Source organism: Electrona antarctica (assembly GCF_951216825.1).
Source record: "Electrona antarctica genome assembly, chromosome: 5".
NCBI classification, from domain to species: Eukaryota; Metazoa; Chordata; class Actinopteri; order Myctophiformes; family Myctophidae; genus Electrona; species Electrona antarctica.
The window spans coordinates 20,822,617-20,844,951 of NC_136810.1; the positions used below are offsets into that span (position 1 = coordinate 20,822,617).

Genomic DNA, 22,335 nt, shown 5'->3' on the forward strand with positions numbered 1-22,335 from the left:
AAATAATGTATTATTTGATGGAGAGCTGTTTTTTTGCTATCATAACTTTCTTAAGAAAATCAACAAAATTATAGCAATTTGTGTTAGTAGTCAACTTATGGTCGCCAGAACATTCAATGTGCATAATGCGTTCAAACCTTTTTACACGCTCGCATAATCCACTATGGCAGTATATGTGACTCTACAAACAGATGAATCATTGTATTTAGTTAACAGTATACAGTGTGGGATCGTTGGTTTTGAAACATTACACGTACATGGCTCAAGGACTGCCAGGTCTGGCACTCCAAGGCAGCTGATACGTCCCATCTTACAGGTGCTGAACACACACACGCACGTGCGCACACACACGCGCGCGCACACACACACACACACACACACACACACACACACACACACACACACACACACACACACACACACACACACACACACAAATAATAAATATATAGATCTGTATATGGATAGATGGATGGATGGATGGATGGATGGATAAACATTTCTTGAAAGTCCATAGATTTTCAAAAAGTGAAAATAGCTATCTTTGTAAGTATGCCGTTTACCAACGTTATCTTTTGGGTCTTGTGTATGACAAGGTTTTAGTCTGGTAGGAAGGAGGGGGTTCCCATGCACCCGAAAGATATATTTTTCTAACCTACCTTTTTATAATCCTTAAGGTTGTCTAGTTAATGAATTTTGATGTTCCCCGAGCTAATTATTGTCCCATATATGTTTTTTTTAACCATATGTTGTGTCCGTCCTGGTTTTTCGGCTGCAAAACAATATATACTTTAAACCAACATAGCTCCTGAACTATACATCCGACAGAAACCATTCACCCCATTTCATGTTTGTCTTTGCATGAAAAATTTGACCGATATGACAATTGGCCATGGTTCCATCATGTGTAGTGCATAAAAATCCAAATAAACACAAACAATGTAAAACTTCGCCTAAACTGGACCACAACAACTCCTCCCCCATGCACCCTATTGATATATTTTTTCTAACATTTACATTTTTACAATCTTCAAGATGTATAGTAAACAAATGTTGATGTTCTCCACTTGAAATATTGGCACATGTATGTTTAATCTGGCATATTGTTTGCCATAGTGAATTTCCACAAATACAAAAAAGAGAATGTAAAATCTACATAAGGTCTTAACTATACATCATTTTGAGACAAATGTCCAGTGTTTCTGTTTCATTTTGGCATGAGGCATTGAGGGAGATGGATAGTGACATAACAGGAACATTTATGGAACATTAATGCTCAATTAAATTCTAAAAGTATAGGCAAATCAATAGGCTAGGTGCAATTAGAGGGTAGAGGCTCCAGGAGGGGTCCACGCGCACAACCCTACGTTTTTTTTCTTCTAGTTTGGATTTTTGGCACCTCTAATATTCAGATTTTGATGATCCCAAGAACAAAAAGGGTCCAAAGTGTGTATTTTCAATGTTTTCTTACCCGTATGCTATGAGACCTGCAAAATTGCTGGCTGGAGCACCGGCGAGACTGTCTTTCGGAGAATGAGAATGCTCAAATGTAGAGATAGACCAAATATAGAGATACCATTTGATTCTAGACAACCTCAGGTATCTAATGGGACCAACCTTGTCATACCACCTTGTCGGGAAGGGGGGTAAATGCATAATTGATTCAAGGTTTGACTACATTTTGACGAGGGAAAAATGGCCAGACATTTTCCAAAAGGTTCCTTTAGCTGTCACTTCAATATAATGTGAATGGAAATGGGTTACATGGATACCTACAAGCCTCCCATGTACAGACATGCCTAATTCATGCCAATCTCATGCAGTTTGGGGCAAGAACCATGCCGTTTTATACGGTACATGCAGTACAAATGTGTAATTTCCGCCTATTGTAAAAATGAGACCACTTTACTGACATACCATTGGTCCGATATCTCAAACCCTCACCCTAACCCTAACCTCCCAGGGGGCAACACACCTAAACCTAACATTAACCCTCTCCCAACCCTTAACGCACCCCTCACCAACCTTAATCCGATCGTTTTAGCGCACCCCTCACCAACCTTAATCCGGTCGTTTTAACGCACCCCTCACCAACCATAATCCAGTCGGACCAATGCTATGTCTAACCAATGCTATGTCTAACCAAAGTATGCCTCCCGATGTGGGTGACCACTGTACTTTATCTATAGCTGCATGAGACCACTGTTCTGCATGTAGATACCACTATACTGTATCTAGACCAGCTCAGTGGTCTTGTGGTTAGAGTGTCCATCCTGGGAGGTCGGGGGTTTGATACCGGGTCAGGTCATACCAAAATGGGTATGACCCAATGCCTCCCTGCTTTGCACTCAGCATCAAGGGTTGGATTGGGGAGTTAGATCAACAAAATTATTCATGAGTGCGGCACAGCTGACCCAAGAGATGGGTCAAATGTGGACAACAAATCTCACATACAGCAATGTATGTGAGATTGTAAGTAGTAGGACTAGAGTGATCTAACCATGCACTAGAGTGGTCTTCTGATGCACTACAGTGGTCTACTGATGCACTGGCGTGGTGTAAACATGCACTAGCGTGGTGTAAACATGCACTAGCATGGTCTAAACATGCACTAGAGTGGTCTACAGATGCAGAGTGGTCTACCGATGCACTACAGTGGTGTGTAGACCACTGTAGTGCATGTTTAGACCAATCTAGTGCATGTTTAGACCACGCTAGTGCATGTTTAGACCACGCTAGTGCATGTTTAGACCAAGCTAGTGCTTGGTCACTCTAGTCCTATTTTGTCACATACATTGCTGTATGTGAGATTTGTTCTCCACATTTGACCCATCTCTTGGGTTAGCCGTGCCGCACTCATGAATAATTTTGTTGATCTAACCCCCCAATCCAACCCTTAATGCTAAGTGCAAAGCAGGGAGGCATTGGGTCATACCCATTTTGGTATGACCTGACCGGGTATCAAACCCCGACCTCCCAGGATGGACACTCTAACCACAAGACCACTGAGCTGGTCTAGATACAGTATAGTGGTATATAGATGCAGAACAGTGGTCTCATGCAGCTATAGATAAAGTACAGTGGTCTCATACATCTATAGAAACAGTACAGTGGTCTCATACAGCTATAGATACAGTAAAGTGGTCTCATTTTTACAATAGGTGGAAATTACATTTGTACTGCATGTACAAAGGGGCATGGTTCCTGCCCCAAACTGCATGAGATTTGCATAAATGTGGCATGTCTGTACATGGGAGGCTTGTAGGTATCCATGTAACACATTTCCATTCCGATTACATTGAAGTGACAACTAAAGGGACCTTTTGGAAAATGTCTATGGCCATTTTTCCCTTGCCAAAATGTAGTCAAACCTTGAATCAATTATGCATTTACCCCCCTTCCCGACAAGGTGGTATGACATCCCATTGGATACCTGAGGTTGTCTAGAATCAAATGGTATCTCTATATTTGGTCTATCTCTAAATTTGAGTATGCCACAGTCTCCGAAAGACATTCTCACCGGTGCTCCAGCCAGCAATTTCGCAGGTCTCATAGCATACGGGTAATAAAACATTGAAAAAACAAACTTTGGACCATTTTTGTTCTTGGGATCATCAAAATCTGTATATTAGAGGTCCTATGAATGCCAAAAATCCAAACTAGAAAAAAAACAAAAGTAGGGGTGTGCGCGTGGACCCCTCCTGGAGCCTCTACCTTTAATTTCACCTAGCCTATTGATTTGCCTACATTTTAGCATTTAATTGAGCATTAATGTTCCATAAATGTTCCATAAATGTCACTATTCATCTCCCTCAATGCCTCATGCCAAAATGAAACAGAAAAACTGGACATTTGTCTCAGAATTGTATAGTTAAGACCTTATGTAGATTTTACATTCTCTTTTTTGTATTTGTAGAAATTCACTATGGCAACCAATATGCCAGATTAAACATACATATGCCAATATTTCAAGTGAGGAACATCAACATTTGTTTGCTATACATCTTGAAGATTTTAAAAATGTAAACGTTAGAAGAAATATATCAATAGGCTGCATGGGGGAGGAGTTGTTGTGGTCCAGTTTAGGCGATTTTTTACATTTTTTTGTGTTTATTTGGATTTTTATGCACTACACATAATGGAACCATGGCCAATCGTCATATCGATCAATTCATCATGCAAAGACAAACATGAAATGGGGTGAATGGTTTATGTCGGATGTATAGTTCAGGAGCTATGTTGGTTTAAAGTTTATATATTTCACAGCCGAAAATCCAGGACGGACACAACATATGGTTACAAAAAACATATATGGGACAATAATTAGCTCGGGGAACATCAAAATTCATTAACTAGACAACCTTAATGATTATAAAAAGGTAGGTTAGAAAAATATATCTTTCGGGTGCATGGGACCCCCTCCTAGTCCTTCCGTTCCTACCAGACTATTTGGGACTATTTGGGAACTCAAAAACAGCCATACCACATGACGCCGTCCTTGTTGATGACGTCACCGGGGGGCAGCGTTGAGCCTTTGTCATAACAGGGGCAGCCAGCAGGGGGAACGCACTTCCCTGCATCGTCCAGGTACTTCCCCTCAGGACAGACGCATCCGTCCATGGGAGAGAAGGTGATGGAGCAGGTGGGGTCAGCCTGGGCCAGGCAGCGACAGCTCCCCCTGGCGGAGGTGATGTTGTTGCTGTACACCATGGTACTGGGGCAGGACTTCGCATACTTACCTGAGAGGAGAACATAACGAGAAGATCATTGGTGTTGGAAGTTACTAAGTACCTTTGCTCAAATGCTAGACCTCAGTACAATGTTTAGGAGCTTGTACCATTCCAAAATACAAACAAAAACAAACCTTGGCTTCAAAAACTAAATATGCCAACCCAACTTTTATTTTATTTTATAGCGTTACACCCCTATACTGATAATGCAATGATCAGTCTTCTGTTTACTTGCGACAGCTGTCCTCCAACTCACCACAGACGGAGTTCCTCCAGCTGCTGAGCTGGACACCAGCAGCAGCGCAGGCGTATACGTAGGAGGACATGACGGCACACATGCAGTCCTCGCTCTTCTCACAGTTGCACGTGTCATACATGCAGTTCTGTCAAACAGAAACAACACAGTTTATATTATGCATGTGTCATAGATGTAGTAAAAAGAAAAAGGGAAAAAAAGAAAAAAGGATTTTAATTATGTTGTGTTTTTGCAGTTTTCAAATATTTTCACGATTCAACAGGAGCCTGGATGGCTCGGTGGCTGTGTGCTGTTTTGATGTATTTATGAGCCGGGACTCTTACCTCTTTATAGGTGTCAGGACTGATCTCAGAGTGACAGGGTGCGAACGCTCCCTGAGGGTCTGTCAGCAGAGAGCACCAGTACTGAGCGTACTTCTCTGCAAGGACACACAAACTATTAGTCCATTCATCCATTAAACATTCACATTCACATCTCACATGTTTACATAGTAACGGCATTGTAATAATAATAACCGATTGATCGATCAATCAATCAATCAATCAATCAATCAATCAATCAATCAATCAAACAATCAATCACATGTCTGATCATTAGATTTTGTTGCATCTCATATTCCCCTAGTCAACAAAACATGTGCCGTATTTCCCCCCCTTCCAGTTAAACGTTTGTCTTGGGGATGAGAATGCCTTGGTGTGTGTGTGTAGAGATGATAATATGTATACCGTTCTCCAGGCTGAGGCTACAGGGGTTGTCAAAGTGTGTTTTGACATCAGAACATTTGGCCAGGGTCTTCCAGCTGTTGACGAAGCCCGCCGCCGTGCCCTCTGTGACGCCGCCCATCGTCATGAAGTCATCACCCTGGTTACTGTTGAAATTACCACACAGACCTGAAAAAAACAAAACAAACCAAAAAAAAAACACCTGTTATCTCACCATCATAATCTAGGGCAGAAGACGGCCATGCAACAAGGTTGTGTCATGAAACCATGTGACTCCCATTGGAAATGCATTGAGGCGGCCAAGCACACACAGAAGACACAGGACACAAGTGTGTCTTAGGTGTGAGTGAGGCCTTGGAGTTCCCCACACGCCTAAAAAAAGACACACTTAATGAACTCATTACCATAATACATTTACAACCAAGACATTAACACACTTTTAAGTCATTAGAAGCAAATTATTTTTTTTCAAAACTAGCCAATCTATACAAGCCCACACTGAGCTTATACATTTGTTTTTAAAAAAGTTTTGGGAACCACTGCTGAATACGTACCGCAGGTCTTCCCTTTGTGTTGGGGTTCCGCTGTGATGTAGACCTGCATGCGGGGCTTGATCTGAACCTTCAGCTGCAGCCCCAGCGACGTGTGGACCACCAGGTAGAAGGAGGACGCTCTGAATGTTGACACACCGGCTGGAGAGGGACAGTTCTACTCAATGCAATGTACTGTACCAAGGTGAAGTCTATAGTAAATGGGTAGTTACTGTAAAACAGTGTTGTTTTTGTCAGCAAATTTGGTTTTTAGTTTTAGTCATAGTCTCTTCAATAGTTTTTCATTTAGTTTTAGTCACATTTTAGTCACCTGGAATGTTTTAGTGTTAGTCTAGCTTTAGTCGACTAAATATCGTAAGATTTTAAATCTACAGTTGATTTAGTCGACTAAAATGTATTTTGGCAGGCCTTGATGCCGTCGTAATGACTGAATTTACACTTGCTAGACAGACAGACAGACAGACAGACAGACAGACAGACATCTCACCAATAGATAAGGGCAGCTCTGAGTAGATTCCATTCACAAACACTTTGCCGTTGGGCAGAATGTTGATGACCTGGCATGAAACAAAACAAAAGGTCACGTCAGAAATAGCCAATGTACAGTATGAGGTCAGAGGGGGCGCTGCTGTATGTGCTGTAAGGTGGTGTAAGTCATGTGGTTCTCAACATGTTGGTCGGGACCCCCATGCGTGCGTGCGTGTGTGCGTGCGTGCGTGCGTGCGTGCGTACTACTCACTGTGTTGTGCGCTGGCAGAGCCAGAGTCACAGATTTCAAACACGTCTGGCTCTCTGTCATTCCACACTGCTCCACATCTCCCAGTAACACATACTGGTGGCCGATACAGTCCTGAAGAAGACACAAAACCATCATGTTTCACCATCAATAACTGACACGCGAAATGGAGCCATAGATGTTGTCACAGTATGAGTGAAGGTGAATTAAGCCACGAGAGGCAGCGCAGAGCGAGCTATAGGCAAGCGAGCATCCGGATGTTTACACCAGTTTGAACCGGAACTGAAAGTTGGCCAGCTCACAACAGTCATCTGGGGCCTGTATATTAGCGCGATAGCTTTTTTTGTATCATAACAAAGTCAAATTAAGCTCTAATCAAGCACCAAATATCGCATTTTTTTTAAATTATGAGCCATAAATGCATATAAAGACGGTTTCGGCTTGGGATTTTTGGCCGTTTTTACATGATTGCGGCCTGGATCTAGCTAAAAATGCTACAACATGCTAACGTGATGATAATCAATCGCGGATTAACGTGGATAAAAAAAAACCTCGCCTTTACGGCTATGGCAAGCTGGACAGAGTCTTTACGGGCCCGGCACGGAACCTGTTAATACATAATATTTGTGGGGGAAAGCAATACCTTGGCCAGCACGTAGGAGCAGTCTCCATGGAAGGTGTAGGTTCTACCATCAAAGGTGTTGACATGAGAGCCTCCCTCCACAGAGCAGGTCCCTGTACATTGCTTCTCCTTACAGCTCCACTGACCGCCCTCACACACACTGTAATAGAACAACACTTAGTGTTATAAACCAGTGGTTCCCAAAGTGGGGGTCCCCGGGGACCCCCAGGGGTCCTTGAGGGAGGGAGTTCCAGGGGTCCCCAGCTAAGTCTCCCCAGTATGGAAAACAACAAAATGCTGAAGCTTGTGCAAAAATAATATTCATCTATACTTCTTTACACCTGGAAACAATACAGGTTGATTGATGACAATACAGTTGATTCTTGAGACAGACACAGACAGACAGACAGACAGACAGACAGACAGACAGACAGACAGACAGACAAGTCCTACCAGGTCTTGCAGTTTCCATCGTAGGACTGACCAGGCGTATAGGTCTTGCTGTTGTAGGTGCAGGAACAGTCTTTGAGTGGCATGCAACCCTTCTTATTCACATCATCCAGCACCATGCCTGGTGGAAGGTTACACAGGATTATATTACCATATAGTGATTATGTTAACATGACGGTTACACGCCATTATGTTACCATCTTTTGTGTTATTCAAATAAGGATATCCACACTTGTGTGTGAGCGCTGTGGACATATATCCATATCCAAATAAAAGCGCTCCTCGGCTCAAATATTTGTGCCATGAAGGGACCCCCTAGAAGAGAATGTTTTTGTTCCTTGGGGATTCCATGGTACCCAGCAAAAGTAGGCTAGTTAATATAGCATGCAAATATTTTTACTATATTATCCATATGTTTTACTTTGGCTATTTAAAAAAATCGCAGATGTACTAGCTCACAGCTGTGCATCTGCTATTTTTTGTTTTTGCCTTTTTTTTAACTCTTGCAAATGTTTGGAAATTTTTTAAACATTTACATTTGTTTACAGCACAATTATTATTATTTTTCTGTGGGACCCTGGTCCAAGATATTTTCAGATGGGGGGGGGGATGGGATCCGTTGTCAAATACATAATTGATTCGGGGGTGCTTGACATGAAATTAGTTTGAGGACCACCGCTTTACCGCACGCGCGCGTGGATGTAGACTACCGTACTGTCATGGAATGTCAGGTGTACTACTGCACAAGTTGTGGTTGTGTATATACGTGTGTTGTACCTTTGGGGCAGAAGCAGCCGTCGGTGCAGTGGGTGTCACAGACGTAGCTGGCAGCTGGATTGGAGCAGGTGTCAGTGCAGGGGCTGCCACATTCGCTGTATTCCATGTTGAAAGGACAGCGCTTCTCTGTGGACACACAACACATCACACCTGGTTAATGCCGTCTAATGCCGTTTAATAAAATATGTCGTGACACATTGTGAGCCTGTAGATCTGCCATTTCCAAAACATTTCATTGCAAACCTATGACAACCTGTGAGATAGGACATGTATAGTAGGCTATTGATACTTTAACTTAAGTAAAAAAAAAAAAATACTGTATATACTTTTTCCACCACTGAATAAACCAACATACAAAGTGCCTGCATGGTGTGTTATTGTCCTGTCCTTACCACAGTGTTGGGGGGTTCTCCACGTCTGTGGCGAGCTTCCGGCGTGCACACACTGCCTGGAGAACTCAGAGAGCGTGCTGCACAGACACTCACTGGTGTCACCGCCTGGAAAGCAACAAGCAATAAGGTCTCATTTGTCACTAACACAAGTATACAAGCAGCCAAATGTTGTGGTGTGTCTTGCTCTGCAAAGTTTTGACATTTTTGACAATTCCGTCGACAAAAAAACAACTAGACTAAGTAAAACATGGCTACCGGTACATCTTTTTTGTTCAAAAGAGTATGACTGAAACTAAATCTAAATTAAAAGTGATATACGGTACACACACGCACACACACACACACGCACATGCACACACACACACACACACACACACACACACACACACACACACACACACACACACACACACACACACACACACACACACACACCTGGCAGCGTGCTGTTACAGTTGCACACGTCGGCCATGCACACGTCTACGAACGAGGCCAAGTCCAGCACATCTACACAGCCGCTGAACGCCGGAGCTGAGAACATCTGCTCGCACAGCGGTTTCTGTTCGTGACAAGACATACAAAAATATATATTATTTTTTATTTTCAACCACTGAAAGCATCTGTGTCATTTTCAGTGTTACTTTTTTGGGGACGGATTATTTAGCAATTAAGAGTAATCAGTTACCTACTTATACCTTTTCCAAAACAATGGCGTTACTTGGGTACAATATAGTTACAATATACAATCTGTATTCAAAAGGTCACACACAGCTGGTCTTGTTTATATTCTGTTGTCGCACGTGTGCGATATGAGAAAAGAAAGATATACTACTGTATCAGTGTGTGTCACAATGGTTCAAAAATAGCAGATATAGACCTACAAGCTTGTACATGTGCTATTTTCACTATTTTTGTCTCGGGCAAAACAGTTTGGGGGATAGAGTGTTGGAACACAATGTCTCTGATTGATTGGCCTATACCAATCTGACAATTATGAACAGAATTTATTATAATGAAGATGTATATTGTTTCCCTGACACAAACGGGGGAAATAATAACACCAAAACAATGAAATAAACAAACATCAGTATCGGTATCGGCTAAATTGTTATTTTAAACATCGGTATCGGCCAAGCATTTCCATATTAATTGGTGCATCCCTAAAATACAGTATATGTAGAGCTCTTACCATGTTGTGGCAGCTCGTGGTGGGGGGTAAGGTGAAGTCAGAGCAGGTCTCAGTGGGACCATCGATTCTCCATATGTTACCGTAGTCTGAGGGGGACATCTTACCACCTAATGACACATAAACATATATATATTGATTGGAGTAATAATGGACCCGTAAGGTTCCATTTGTACATACATGGGCTGTGGACCCCCAATCATATGTGCACTCTAAGAGTTATGAGGGTTATTTATGGGGGTCCTTGGAATTAAAAAAATCAGACCCATCTGAAGTGAGTGGTACTGTACTGTACTGTACTGTACTGTACTGTACTGTACTGTACTGTACTGTACTGTACTGTACTGTACTGTACTGTACAAACCCTCCTCCCTGGCCTGTGTGTGTCTGTGTGTTAGGCGGTGCAACAGTGACACTTGGTGGTGAACAAACGCTATAACGCTATTTCCGTGCTCGGACACAGGGACACAGGGACAGACCAGGCCACACACATAGCTGTCTATAGGAGTGGTGGAACAGAACAGAAACTCATTGGTAACACCAAGGAAGTAAGGAAGAGGCCCAAATCATGTCCAATATGGCCAAAATAATAATAATAATACAGTGGTCAGTTACCATGGCTGTAGAACTCGTTGTGTTGCTGGACTCCATTGAAGTCTCCACACAGACCACACGTTTGGTTCTTGTACTTTGCATCCAGCTCCACCTGGACACGGTAACAAAACACATTTACACGATTACTGTACATAACTTAAGTACATGTTTTGAGTACAGTAGCTGTACTTTACCAGTGTTTCAGTGTTAAGTTTGTTGACTAAAATTATGACTATAAACTAAGACGAAAAGTGTTCGTCGACTACCTTTTTCCACTAACGGAAACTAAATGGAAACTAAATAAAATCTCAGCCAGGATGACTAAAACTAAGACTAAATATATTGACAATTTCATCAACAAATAAATACTAGACTAAAATGTTAGGAAGGGACTAGTGGACAAGAGATCCAGTATAAGTCATTTTACAATATAGCAGATCTACAAGCTCACAACGCGTAGCGCTGCTTGTGAGCTTGTAGATCGGCTATTTTCAGCAAATGTAAAAACAGTCATTACGACGCCATCAAGGCCCACCAAAAATACAATTTAGTCAACTAAATCACCTGTAGATTTAGTCGACTAAAATCCTATGATATTTAGTCGACTAAAACTAGACTGATCCAATTAGAACTAAGACAAGTCGTGTCATGCTTAACCCGAAAAGTGCCAATCTACAAGAGCTGCACACACCTTGGCACACAGCCGAATATGAATCAGGCATTACATGGCCTCCCGAGTCCCAACATAAACTTTAGTCGATGAAATCAACTATAGATTCAGTTGACTAAAATCTTGTGATTTTTTTTTGTCAACTAAAACTTGACATTTCAGATGACTAAAATATGACAAAAACTAGGCTAAAGTCAAAAGACTGTGACTAAAACTACACCAACATAAATGTTGCTGTCAAAATCAACAGTGCTATACAGTTGAAGTGGGTACTGAAAAGCGTTATTCCACACAAACTGTTTTTATTATATTTTTTTGACACTTTGCTTTGGCAATGTAATGTATGTTTTCTCATTCCAATAAAAGCTCCTTGGAATTGAAATTGAAGTGGAACTCACCAGTAAAGAGTCCTTCTGGTTCCAATAGGCCACCAGACCCAGCTTGGCTTTGATTTTAATGAAGGAGACAGTTTTCTCAATGAGAACTCCTGAATCACTGTATGGAAGTGTGACCCTACAAACACAAAACATATGATGATGATCATGATGATGATTGTGGTAACTTCGGGTCAAGAAAGGGACATACTCACTATTACTCAGTCTTTGTCTTGTCTTAGCTGCTTGCAGCAATCTTATTATTATTACCAGGCTCTCAATAAACACTAAAAACTAACTAAGTCAACTCAGAAAGGCAATCGTAGTGGAGTAGAACAGACACAGTTTATAAAATGTATACAATTTAGTTACTTTCCACTACACCCCATATTACCTCCATCAAGAATTGCACTTCTTCTTTTCTTACGTCAGTATAGCCCTTTTCCCTGTTTTCTGAATACAAGTATCCCCTTTAATTGAGTACAACATTTTACCTAGAAAACCGCTCGAAAACCGTGACTCACTTGTTGCCATTGACGACCACAGAGTCTTTGGAGAGCTGCACTACGCCGGCGCCATCTAGCTTCATGATGATGTCACTGATGGTGGGCAGACCGTCCACCATGCTGCGTCGCATCTGCACGTTGAAGTCCCTGGAGGTGGGGTTGGGGTTTGAATGTAAACATGTATAATCATTATAATAAATAAATGGTACCAATCATACCATGCAAGGGACCAACCTGCTCATCACAAATACATTTGTACAGAGGGAAATCCACCATGTTCACATGGCAGCCGTTTTGCAATTAAGTTAATGAACTCCCAACCCAGATATGACGTGAGAGCAAAATGGCCGCTTCGGCGATTTATGTAATAATGGTGAGAGGCCTCCTATACCTGTACGAGGCGCTACAGAGCGAAGTTAGCAAATGGTTGCAGGTGGAGGGCAGCTGGAAGATGTCTCCGTCAAACGTCTTGAAGTGGAAGTTCCCCCAGGTGCTGCACACAAGGTCGTTATGGACCGCATTCACACCTGCGCACAATAACGGTCAATCATCAGCAGGGCAGGGGTCATGCATCAATATGTCCGTACACGGACAAATGTATACGTGGCGAGACTTGTCCTTGTACGTGGCAAATTCTAGATTTTGTTTTTTACACACCATTATAATGTTCTCAATTCTCATGTTTATCATAAGACAGATGGGTATAGCTCGGAAGACATTTTGATTCGATACTATAACACCAATACCAATATTCTTGGTAAAGACACCCCCGTGTTAAAATCCTTCAGCAAGTTATATAGCCTGTAGGTCACGTGATTCCTTGATTCCCAGTCAGTGTGACATTGGCTCACCTGCTAGATGTGGAGTTGGAGACAGAGAAGGGATGCTGTTTACTGCAGATGTCGCTTCTGTTGAGACACGTCACAGGCGGTGTTAATTTCGTCGACTCAAACCATGACTACTGCCTTCTTTCATTGACAATAATTAAATCAAAATTAGGCTATGATGACTAAAACTAAGACTAGATATATTGCCAATTTGAAGAGATCCAGTGGAACTAAAAGACAGATCATTTGATGGTTTGGTTTGGTTGTGCTCGGGTGTTCCACTCGGGAAATAGAAGATCTGTGTCAGAACTATTTTCCGCATGGAAGTTATTTTTTTTTTTTAAAGGTTTTTGTTTTGTTTTGGGGGGGTGTCCCAGCTATAAATGGCATTAAATGGGGGTCAGTAGCCTATGCATGTCCAACTGGGCACCCCCTCAAGGACCACTGGTGGTCCCCGGACCACTGGTTGAGAACAATTTTTAATTAATTAATGAAAAAATAAAAAACCCAATTTTTCGCGCGTGCGGACGCGGCCCCCAGCCTGGTACCCTAGTCAAAATATGGCCCTTGAGGAAAATTAATTGGGGAACCCTGATTTAGAGGAAGGGACTCTTGGGGCCCAATATAAAAAAGGGCAATCTACAAGGGCTATTTCCGCTACGGGTCGTCTCCCTTGATTAGATGAAATGCGTGTCCCGACTGAAAATGTTATTTTCTGTTTAGTGAAGAGCTGGAGAGACGGGAGACCCCTGTTACTCGACAACCATATACCACTTGAACCTTTGCATCCCCATTCTGTGGAAAACATAAGCCAATACATTGCACAATGTGTCGCACTATGACGCCTTTTAAGCTTGTACATCTGCTATTTTTAGGAAAGAGGTTTGGTTTAGAGAGGAAAAACGAATAAAGTACATGAAGTCAAACGTCTAAGTGGCTCAATGTCTGAAAACACATCAACATGAAGTTACAACACTGATGATTGCTTTCAAACAAGTGTACTATGATAACGTTTCCTTGCTTCACCTCTCTCTCAACTAGGAGGTCCTTGGCCTGAAAAACGCTGAAGACCCCTGCCCTATAGCAACTAGTATCACTATAATATTTTTAACAAATATCTTAGAGCACCTTAAAGGCAAATATGACTCCTTGTAAAAGGTAATCTTGGCTGATCGATGCCACATCCTCTCAAGCATTCATTAGTAATATTTAATTCATAATTAAGGCTCAATAAGAAAGGGCTGAGCTTTGGCCCATGCAGTGCATTAACCTCCAGCACAGTTTCCCTGGACAGTAGGTAAACAGTGGAGCTGCACAATGGCTATACTGTACATATAGAAAAGACTCAAGTCTGCAGAGATTGCGCTTTTCTTTCTTCTTTTCTTGACGCTTGAGGCTGAGGAGTGGAGTTTATAAGTTTACGTACCGCTGTGTAGCATCATGGCCGACAGCGCTAGCCACAGCAGCCGGCTGGTAGTCATGCCTGGCGGCTGGGTAGAAGTCATCTGTGAAGTCTGCACGTTCCACAGGAAAGGTTTGGGACAAGCGGTTGGCAGGGCCCTGGCTTTATAGTGGGAAGGTCTGGACAGGTGGGGCAGTGCCACCACGCACGACCTGCCCTCACATCCTAGTGGGTTCCTTTCCCCCAGTGGTGGAAAGTAATTAAGTGCATTTACTCTATACTGTAATTAAGTACAATTCAGATTATTTATTTATTTATTTATCTTACTTACTTACTTTCCTGGAGTATTTCCAATTGTCTGTACTTTTACTTCTACTGCACTATGTCTCAGAGACAAATATTGTACTTTTTTTTTACTCCACTGCAATTATTTGAAACCTTTAGTTACTTAATTGTTATTTTGAAGATTTTTATTATTACAAAACATACATTAACCACTTGTACAGTATGTACAAGTGGAAATAGATGATCTACACGCTCACAACGTGTTGCAATGTGACACATTGTGAGCTTGTAGATCTCCCTTTTTTGGGGTTTTTTTTTCTCTTTTCCCCCCTTTTTTTACATTTGAAAACGTGTGAAATGGGACATTCTGCATAATGAGTACTTTCTACTTTTGGTACGTTTAAGTACATTTTGATACCAAGACTTTTGTACATTTACTCAAGTAAAATTTGTAAGTATTTCTACATTGCAGTGATACTCTTATACTCATTACTCTTATATGTATTACTTAACCACCACTGCCCCCTTCCCTAGTCTCCTTGTTCACTCCCTTCTACTGGTGTGACGTAAGCACTGAGGTTTCTAGAACATTTCAATGTAGTCGTGATGTCGAATTGATTCCTCCACACACACACATTGCTGTGTTGTCAATGCTGTTAATCCTATACTGACTCACCTCACGTGCCAGTGAGGAGCCCCCACCGGAGCCCATAGGACCATCATACCCGGAAGTATTTAGTCTACTAAATCTACAGTTGATTTTGATGACAACATTTTATTTTGCAGGCCTTTTTGATGGTGTCGTAATAGGCAGTAATGGCTGTTAAACTATCTGTGAAATCTACAGTATGATAAAGTTAAATCTGCAACACAATTATACCTGTATTCATCTCTCTCTTTCAGCTAAGGGTCTTTGGTCTAAAATCAGAAGACCACTTGACTAGCAGGACTGCACACAGAAATAGCAGAACTGATAAAGGATCAGTAAATGCAAATAATTGATAGAAGATATTTTTCAATGGATTATGGCACTATTATACAAAAAATGTATAACTTGATGATTTGTTTTACAGATTTCCTCCCTCGCTTAACATGCCAAAAAGTTGTGGAGATCAGTAACATAATGATAATTATTTAATATTTGTATTATTAGCTGTAAGCCTGTAACTCTGAGCTGAATGCAAACAAAGTTGGTCATTACTCAATACTTAATTTGGGTGAAACAAAGACCTTGCCTTCTGCCATAACATCGTTGCAGCCAGGTGGAATTAATTCCTTGTAACCGTTCTTTTACTATAATTTAGAAATTGTGAAAATAGACAATCTACATGCGTGTAAACAAAAATAGCACAAAAATATCTACAAGCTCATTTGCTATTTTGAATCCTGAAAAGACATAATGAGGTTTCCACAGGGCCGGATCTACCATATGGGCACTTTGGGCACGTGCCCAGGGGCCCTTGGGAAACAGGGGCCACTAATCCGAATGAAATAAATGGTGTCTAAAAAGATTAGTGTTTTATTGTTGGTGAGAAGGGCAGCTGAAAAGTGCAATTGTGTGTAAAGCAGCAACAATGCGCTAGATTGGCTGTCACTCTGGGGGGGGTAGGCGACCGGAAATAGGCCAATATAACGGCATAAAACTGCCCCAAAACGGCTCCAAAACAGCAAAAAAAATTGCGCGCGCATGAAGGGGGGCCCTTCGAGCTTCAGTGCCCAGGGGCCCTCAGAGGTGTTAATCCACCCGACAGCGACGATATACATTATAGAGTAGACCATTCGACTATAGGAAACCCCATACAAAAAGAAGAATTGGATACAGAACGCCTCACAGTTGCTGGTGTTATTTCCTGTCATTTCGTTTTTTTAGTCATGTGATCAAATCTTAAACACAATTCAAGGCGTTTCGATATCTGTGTGTGATAAGAATTGAGCCTTTTGTGACCGTATCTCCAAAGGTCATCAGGTACAATGGAGGGCCTCTATAGTGACTGCAGTGAGTAAGAAAGTAACTGTGAGATTATACGTGAATTCCTTCCCTTTGTTCGGAGGCATATTATAGAGTCATTAGTAATAACATTGCCCACGTCCGCCCAAATCAAAGTAGCCTATTGCAGGCTGGACTTGCTTGAAGTTGAAAACGTGTTGCTTATGTTTACAAAACTAAACAAACGTAGAATACTTTTAAGTTCTTATTCTTGGTATCACAGTGGAAACGCAAGGTTTTAAAGAAAAAAAACATAGCATGGCATTTCTTCTTGACATGTTTTTTTTTGCTAATTCTTTGGGTGCCCCGGCCCACAGGTTGAGAGTCTTATATGGTGACTCAGTAAGTCCTTTTCATTTCCTTTGTCAGGAGGACAACAGTACAAGTACTGTTGTACATTGTATTGACTGGAGTTACTTGAAGTGGGCTGCTGCTGCGTGCTGTAGTTTGACGGGTGCAGCCGCCAATGTGTGCTGTATCACTTGACCAGCTGCTTCAGACTTGCCAAAACAAACTGATATGATTAGCCACCTAGTTCCAACACACTTATTTCCAACGCTAGTTTAGGATGGCTCAGGGTAGAGTCTAGCCTGAAGACATTGTTAAGCAATGGGTTTGGTATTTAACCCATGAAGACCTGAGACTGATTCTACAAAAAAACAAAAACAAAAAAAGAATGTTGCTATCAATGGTTCTAAAACTCTTTCATGTCAAGGACCCCCAAATGTACTTCCCAAAAGTGAGTGACGATATGACTGATACCCCCAAATTTAGCACAAACATTTTTTGAAGCACCCGGAAGACTTCCGGAAGTATAATTATAACTCAATGGCTCGAGTGAGCGGAAGTTTAGCCTAGCCTAGCCCCGGACCTCAATTTTGTTTTCATGTGAAGTCATGAACATCTGTCCACTTTCCACATTCCACATTTCGCCAGTAGGTAGTGGCATCTTCAACGTTGGATAGCCTTACTGGGGGCTTGGTTAGGACCCATGAAAATGCAGGAACTCAAACAAAGGCAGGACAAGAAGATCACATAAACTTGACTTTACTTGGTAAAAAGATCCAGCACTGAACAAACACAAGGCAGAGTTTAAATAGTCACTGGAGCTCATCACCCAACCTGGCTCAGCTGGTCCCCACAGGTGATGGCACTCAGGGCAATCAGAGTCAGAGGAGCAGGACTTGGGAGAGACCATAGACATACGTAGACGCCCTTTCCGGCTCTGAGGCGCGTGTCACAATTGAAGGCACAATTTTCCCGACATTCCTTGCAAAGCATTTGCCTTCAATGAGCAGCTTCCGCGTGCGTAACATAAGTCCCGGAAAAACGCTGTGATTGGCCAGTAGTCACTTGAGTGACAGCGAGAGACATGGAGGAGTCGCATGAGTGACGTCACTTGGGAAGCGACGCAGTGTGCCTTCAGCAAATGCTTTCAGCACTTCTAAATAAGAAAGCTGCGGAGAACTGTTGCTTTGTGTTCACTCTTTAATGTTTTCTGTTAGTAATCTAATCCCCCCTGGCTCTGATGTTCTATTGTTGTATTAATAACTTTGTTGTTTGTGTTTGTTTGTTTGTCTTGTTTTGTATTGTAATGTATTGTCATGACTGTTATAAAGATTTGTTAAAAAAAAAAAGCCTTCAGCACTGCACTTCCGCCTTCATTGGGATACACGTCGCTCCAATTAACTGCAACGGTCAGTGAGGCATCTATTTTTTGAGTGGTGCAACCACTCCAAGGAACAGCAATGTCCGTGTTAACCTATGTGACTGTGTGTTAACCTATGTGTGTGACTATGAGTACCAGTAGGGGCAAAAGTGGCGCTGTTGTGCCAGAAACAGAGAGAGAGAGATAGTGCTGCACTGTTGCCTGCTAATGAGAGAGAGGGGGGGGGGGGGGAGTTGCACCACTCAGTTCACACAGGTGTGATTTTATAATATCTATGGGAGAGATAGAGGAAAATCATGGACAAACAGGAAGGGGCTCAGGACGTGACCATGACATAATCATACATTTCATTCTGGATTTCAATTTTGGTTTGTTTGATTGTCTGTCTGTCTGTCTGTCTGTCTGTCTGTCTGTCTGTCTGTCTGTCTGTCTGTCTGTCTCTGTCTGTCTGTCGCTGCTCCTCGCTGGCTGGACCAATGGCTCTGAATTTCCACACAGGCATTGACCATTACCTTATGGAGGTCTTAACAAGGCCCTTTTTCCAATTTAACAAATGTAACGCTGTTTATTACATTTATTAGTTAATACATTTTCCCCATTGACTTATAATGGGAAGATCGAAGACTCCCATTCAAGTACTTTTTACTTGGAGACCGTAAGCGCTACAATGTTGGAGAGGAGGTTCATAATAATTACGAAAATGTATTGAAAAATAATTGCATCAGTCGGCCTCACGGTGGCGCTATAAGAGCCCACTTTGCGTTTTGCCCTATAACTCTTCGAACCGTAAGTCGTAAAATCAAAATGAATTTTTCAACTGCGCATGTTGTTTACAAATGGCAGCAGTCTGCCCACTGGCAGCTCGCAAGCATGTGCGTGCAGCCGTGCATGTGTCTGTCGCGTGCTAACCGCATTATGATTACTAACGCGCTCTCTTGAGAACACGGGTGTGTGCAACGACACGAGTGTGTGTGTGTCGGCTGATGGGTCGCCTCTCTCTTTCTCTCAATGACCTTGTGCGCGTGTGTGTGTGTGTGCATGTGAGAGAGAGATAGAGACAGAGAGGCAGAGACAGTGCTTTACTTGCTTCGTTGACCACTTGGGGGTCCGCGGACCACCTGCATCAAAATGCATATCAATAGTAGGCTATGATCTATCTTTGAACGGGTAAGGAATAGTGGGTAAAATTAACAGCATCTGCCAATTATGGTAGAGACAGCACAATACTTTTTACCTGCTTTTTGGGTATCCCAAGTTGTTGAAACCCTCTGTGGGTCTGTGGGTGTGTCCACAAAATAAAAACAAATAGTAATTAATCAGCACTATAGCCCAGCTCTGAGATGGTATTTAAAGACCATCGTCATAAAAGCTTGCTCAGTCAAGGCTAGGGTCAAAGGTGCTTTCAATGAGAGGCCTGCATTTTTTTGGGCGGAGAATCGAGGGATGACAACGCAAGCGTAATTACGTGGGCACGGTCCCGTGAAATTGTCATGAGCGTGCTCGTTTCGTGCGCACACACACACACACACACACACACACACACACACACACACACACATTTTAATCATTTATTTATGTCCACATAAGAGACACAAATATTTACACGGTGCTGTACAGAGTGCAATCAGCAAATCCTGGACAAATACCCACACACCCTTCAGGGGTACAAGTAACAGCGTCTTCGCCATATTTGGCGAAACAAGTTGTTGGAAGTTGTTGGAAGCCTCTTACAACCAAACTGTGTACGTGTCCTAGGCTGCCGAAGTAGACACAAGTAGATTGCACCTATAGCCTAGCTCTATGATGGTCTGGAGGAGCGGCTGGTATTTAATGACTTTCCTCTAAGCTAGAATCAAAGGTGCAGGCCATTTCAATGATGGAAACTGTCTGAACTATTCTCTTCATTGACCACAACAGATGTGTATTAGCAGAGAGATGTGCAAAAATGTGCAAAAGGAGTGTTTGTACATTCTCACAGACAGTGCAAGATGTTTAGATATGTCAACTATTCTGTCGTGGCGTGCTATGTAAAGCCCTTTATAGGCATAACAGCCATTCAGAATGTGTGACATATAGTTTCTGTAACAAGCCCTGTGGTGTGAGCAATGAGGTGTATGGGTGGAGGGAAAGGTTGAGTTTGGTGGGAAGGATCTGTAACCTGGCTTTTACTGTAAAGGTGATAATCATTTCCTCATTTAGAGCAGTGTTCCTTAGAAATGAATGGGAAACAGAATGGTCAGCATGGGGAAGGCAAGCCATTTTCCCCTGGAGTTTGAGTCCAGTCCAGTGTTGTTGTTGCCGATGTTGGAACATATCCAACAGGGTCCGCTGGGCACCCTTAGGTGTCAACAGGTGGGTGTGTCCGCTGTAGGTCACTGTTGCTCTAGCAGAGGTGAGAGGGTCAGTTATTATATGTCCTCAGAGACCTCCACAGTCTCAGAGTCAGGCCGCGCCCACTCCAGGGACACACCGGCTTGGACGCAGAGGTCGTTCAAATCTGATGAAACTCCAAAGCCTGGGGAGTGAGTCCAGTTTCCCACTGGGTTTCCTTTTGAACCCAAGGAAGTGGGGCTGTGGCTCCATGGCTAAAGGGACCTTGCATCTCCTCAAATCGAGGCACAGGTAAGATCTAGCTAGCTCCCTAACATCCCTATATCATCATTATTCAGCATGCTCAATAGATGTGGTATGCGCATGCTGATATAAATCCATGACACATTCGGTACAACCAGCCCGCCCCCCCACTGAGGATGGTGAATAATATCACAGGTGCTGTGTGTGTTCAGGGCAAACGACTTACGTACTAAGCTCACTGTTTTATTATTCATTTTGCTTAGTACCTTCTGCTGGAGGTGAACATTGGAGAAGAAGTGTTGGACTTTAGACAGTGATATTGGTCCAATGGCCTCTAGCTTCATGGTTAAAGGTAGAGAGCATCTGTCAATAAGATCCAACCTAGATGTGAACTCGGACAAGATGATGTTAACTTGTTCCTTCCATTCACCTGCAATGTTAAACTTATGCCCTAGATAGGAGTATGTCTCATGAAGGGAGAACACACGTATGGGTTTGGTGGCTATTCTGAAATCAGGGCATGTGTCGGTGTTTGAGTGGTACCACCTATTTCCTCCGCTCCTTCTCTCATACAGTATACAGCACATTGAATGTCCTTAACTTCCAGGCCTGACCATTCTAGAAATGAATCTGTCCTGGCGAGCATGTTTTCGATTACTCTCTCTTCCCTGGAAGCCAACTGGATATCATATGCGTAGCCCTGTACTGGGTTAGGTGAAATCACACCATGGAGGGCACACAGATAAAACCACTGGTTGAGGGCAATTATAAAATTAACTGCGCTCCAAGGGCAGCCAGTTTTAATCCCTATCTTTAGAGGTATAGGTGGAGTTAGCTGTTTTCCTGGATGGAGGACTCACAGTAAATATCTTTCACTATGTCGATGTACACCTGAGGTAATTTTATTTCCTCAAGTGACCTGCTCATGACATCATGTGAAAGGGTCCCAAATGCGTCTCTAAAATCAAGGAAGACTGAGTACAGTCTACATGACTCGTGCTTGAAGTCGTCTATCCCTGTTTTAA

At 42.4% G+C, this 22,335-nt stretch overlaps 2 protein-coding genes across 2 annotated transcripts in view; both read right to left on the reverse strand.

The window, feature by feature from the left end:
• Positions 1–15,800, reverse strand: part of LOC306923186 (uncharacterized protein) — a gene marked incomplete at its 5' end in the record, with an annotated part of 49,905 nt that extends 34,105 nt beyond the window's left edge. The window contains 21 exons of the mRNA XM_079501214.1: positions 258–319; positions 4,484–4,739; positions 4,987–5,113; positions 5,310–5,404; positions 5,712–5,876; positions 6,263–6,381; positions 6,740–6,816; positions 6,999–7,109; positions 7,639–7,777; positions 8,071–8,188; positions 8,845–8,970; positions 9,237–9,341; positions 9,672–9,795; positions 10,426–10,532; positions 11,038–11,128; positions 12,085–12,199; positions 12,585–12,713; positions 12,958–13,059; positions 13,418–13,474; positions 14,820–14,957; positions 15,757–15,800. Of these exons, the coding sequence (XP_079357340.1) occupies positions 258–319; positions 4,484–4,739; positions 4,987–5,113; positions 5,310–5,404; positions 5,712–5,876; positions 6,263–6,381; positions 6,740–6,816; positions 6,999–7,109; positions 7,639–7,777; positions 8,071–8,188; positions 8,845–8,970; positions 9,237–9,341; positions 9,672–9,795; positions 10,426–10,532; positions 11,038–11,128; positions 12,085–12,199; positions 12,585–12,713; positions 12,958–13,059; positions 13,418–13,474; positions 14,820–14,957; positions 15,757–15,800 (2,407 nt within the window). The remainder of the gene's footprint in view (positions 1–257; positions 320–4,483; positions 4,740–4,986; positions 5,114–5,309; positions 5,405–5,711; positions 5,877–6,262; positions 6,382–6,739; positions 6,817–6,998; positions 7,110–7,638; positions 7,778–8,070; positions 8,189–8,844; positions 8,971–9,236; positions 9,342–9,671; positions 9,796–10,425; positions 10,533–11,037; positions 11,129–12,084; positions 12,200–12,584; positions 12,714–12,957; positions 13,060–13,417; positions 13,475–14,819; positions 14,958–15,756) is intronic.
• LOC306922902 (mucin-2-like) overlaps positions 1–22,335 on the reverse strand; it is a 138,175-nt gene that overhangs the window by 110,615 nt on the left and 5,225 nt on the right. The window lies entirely within an intron of this gene.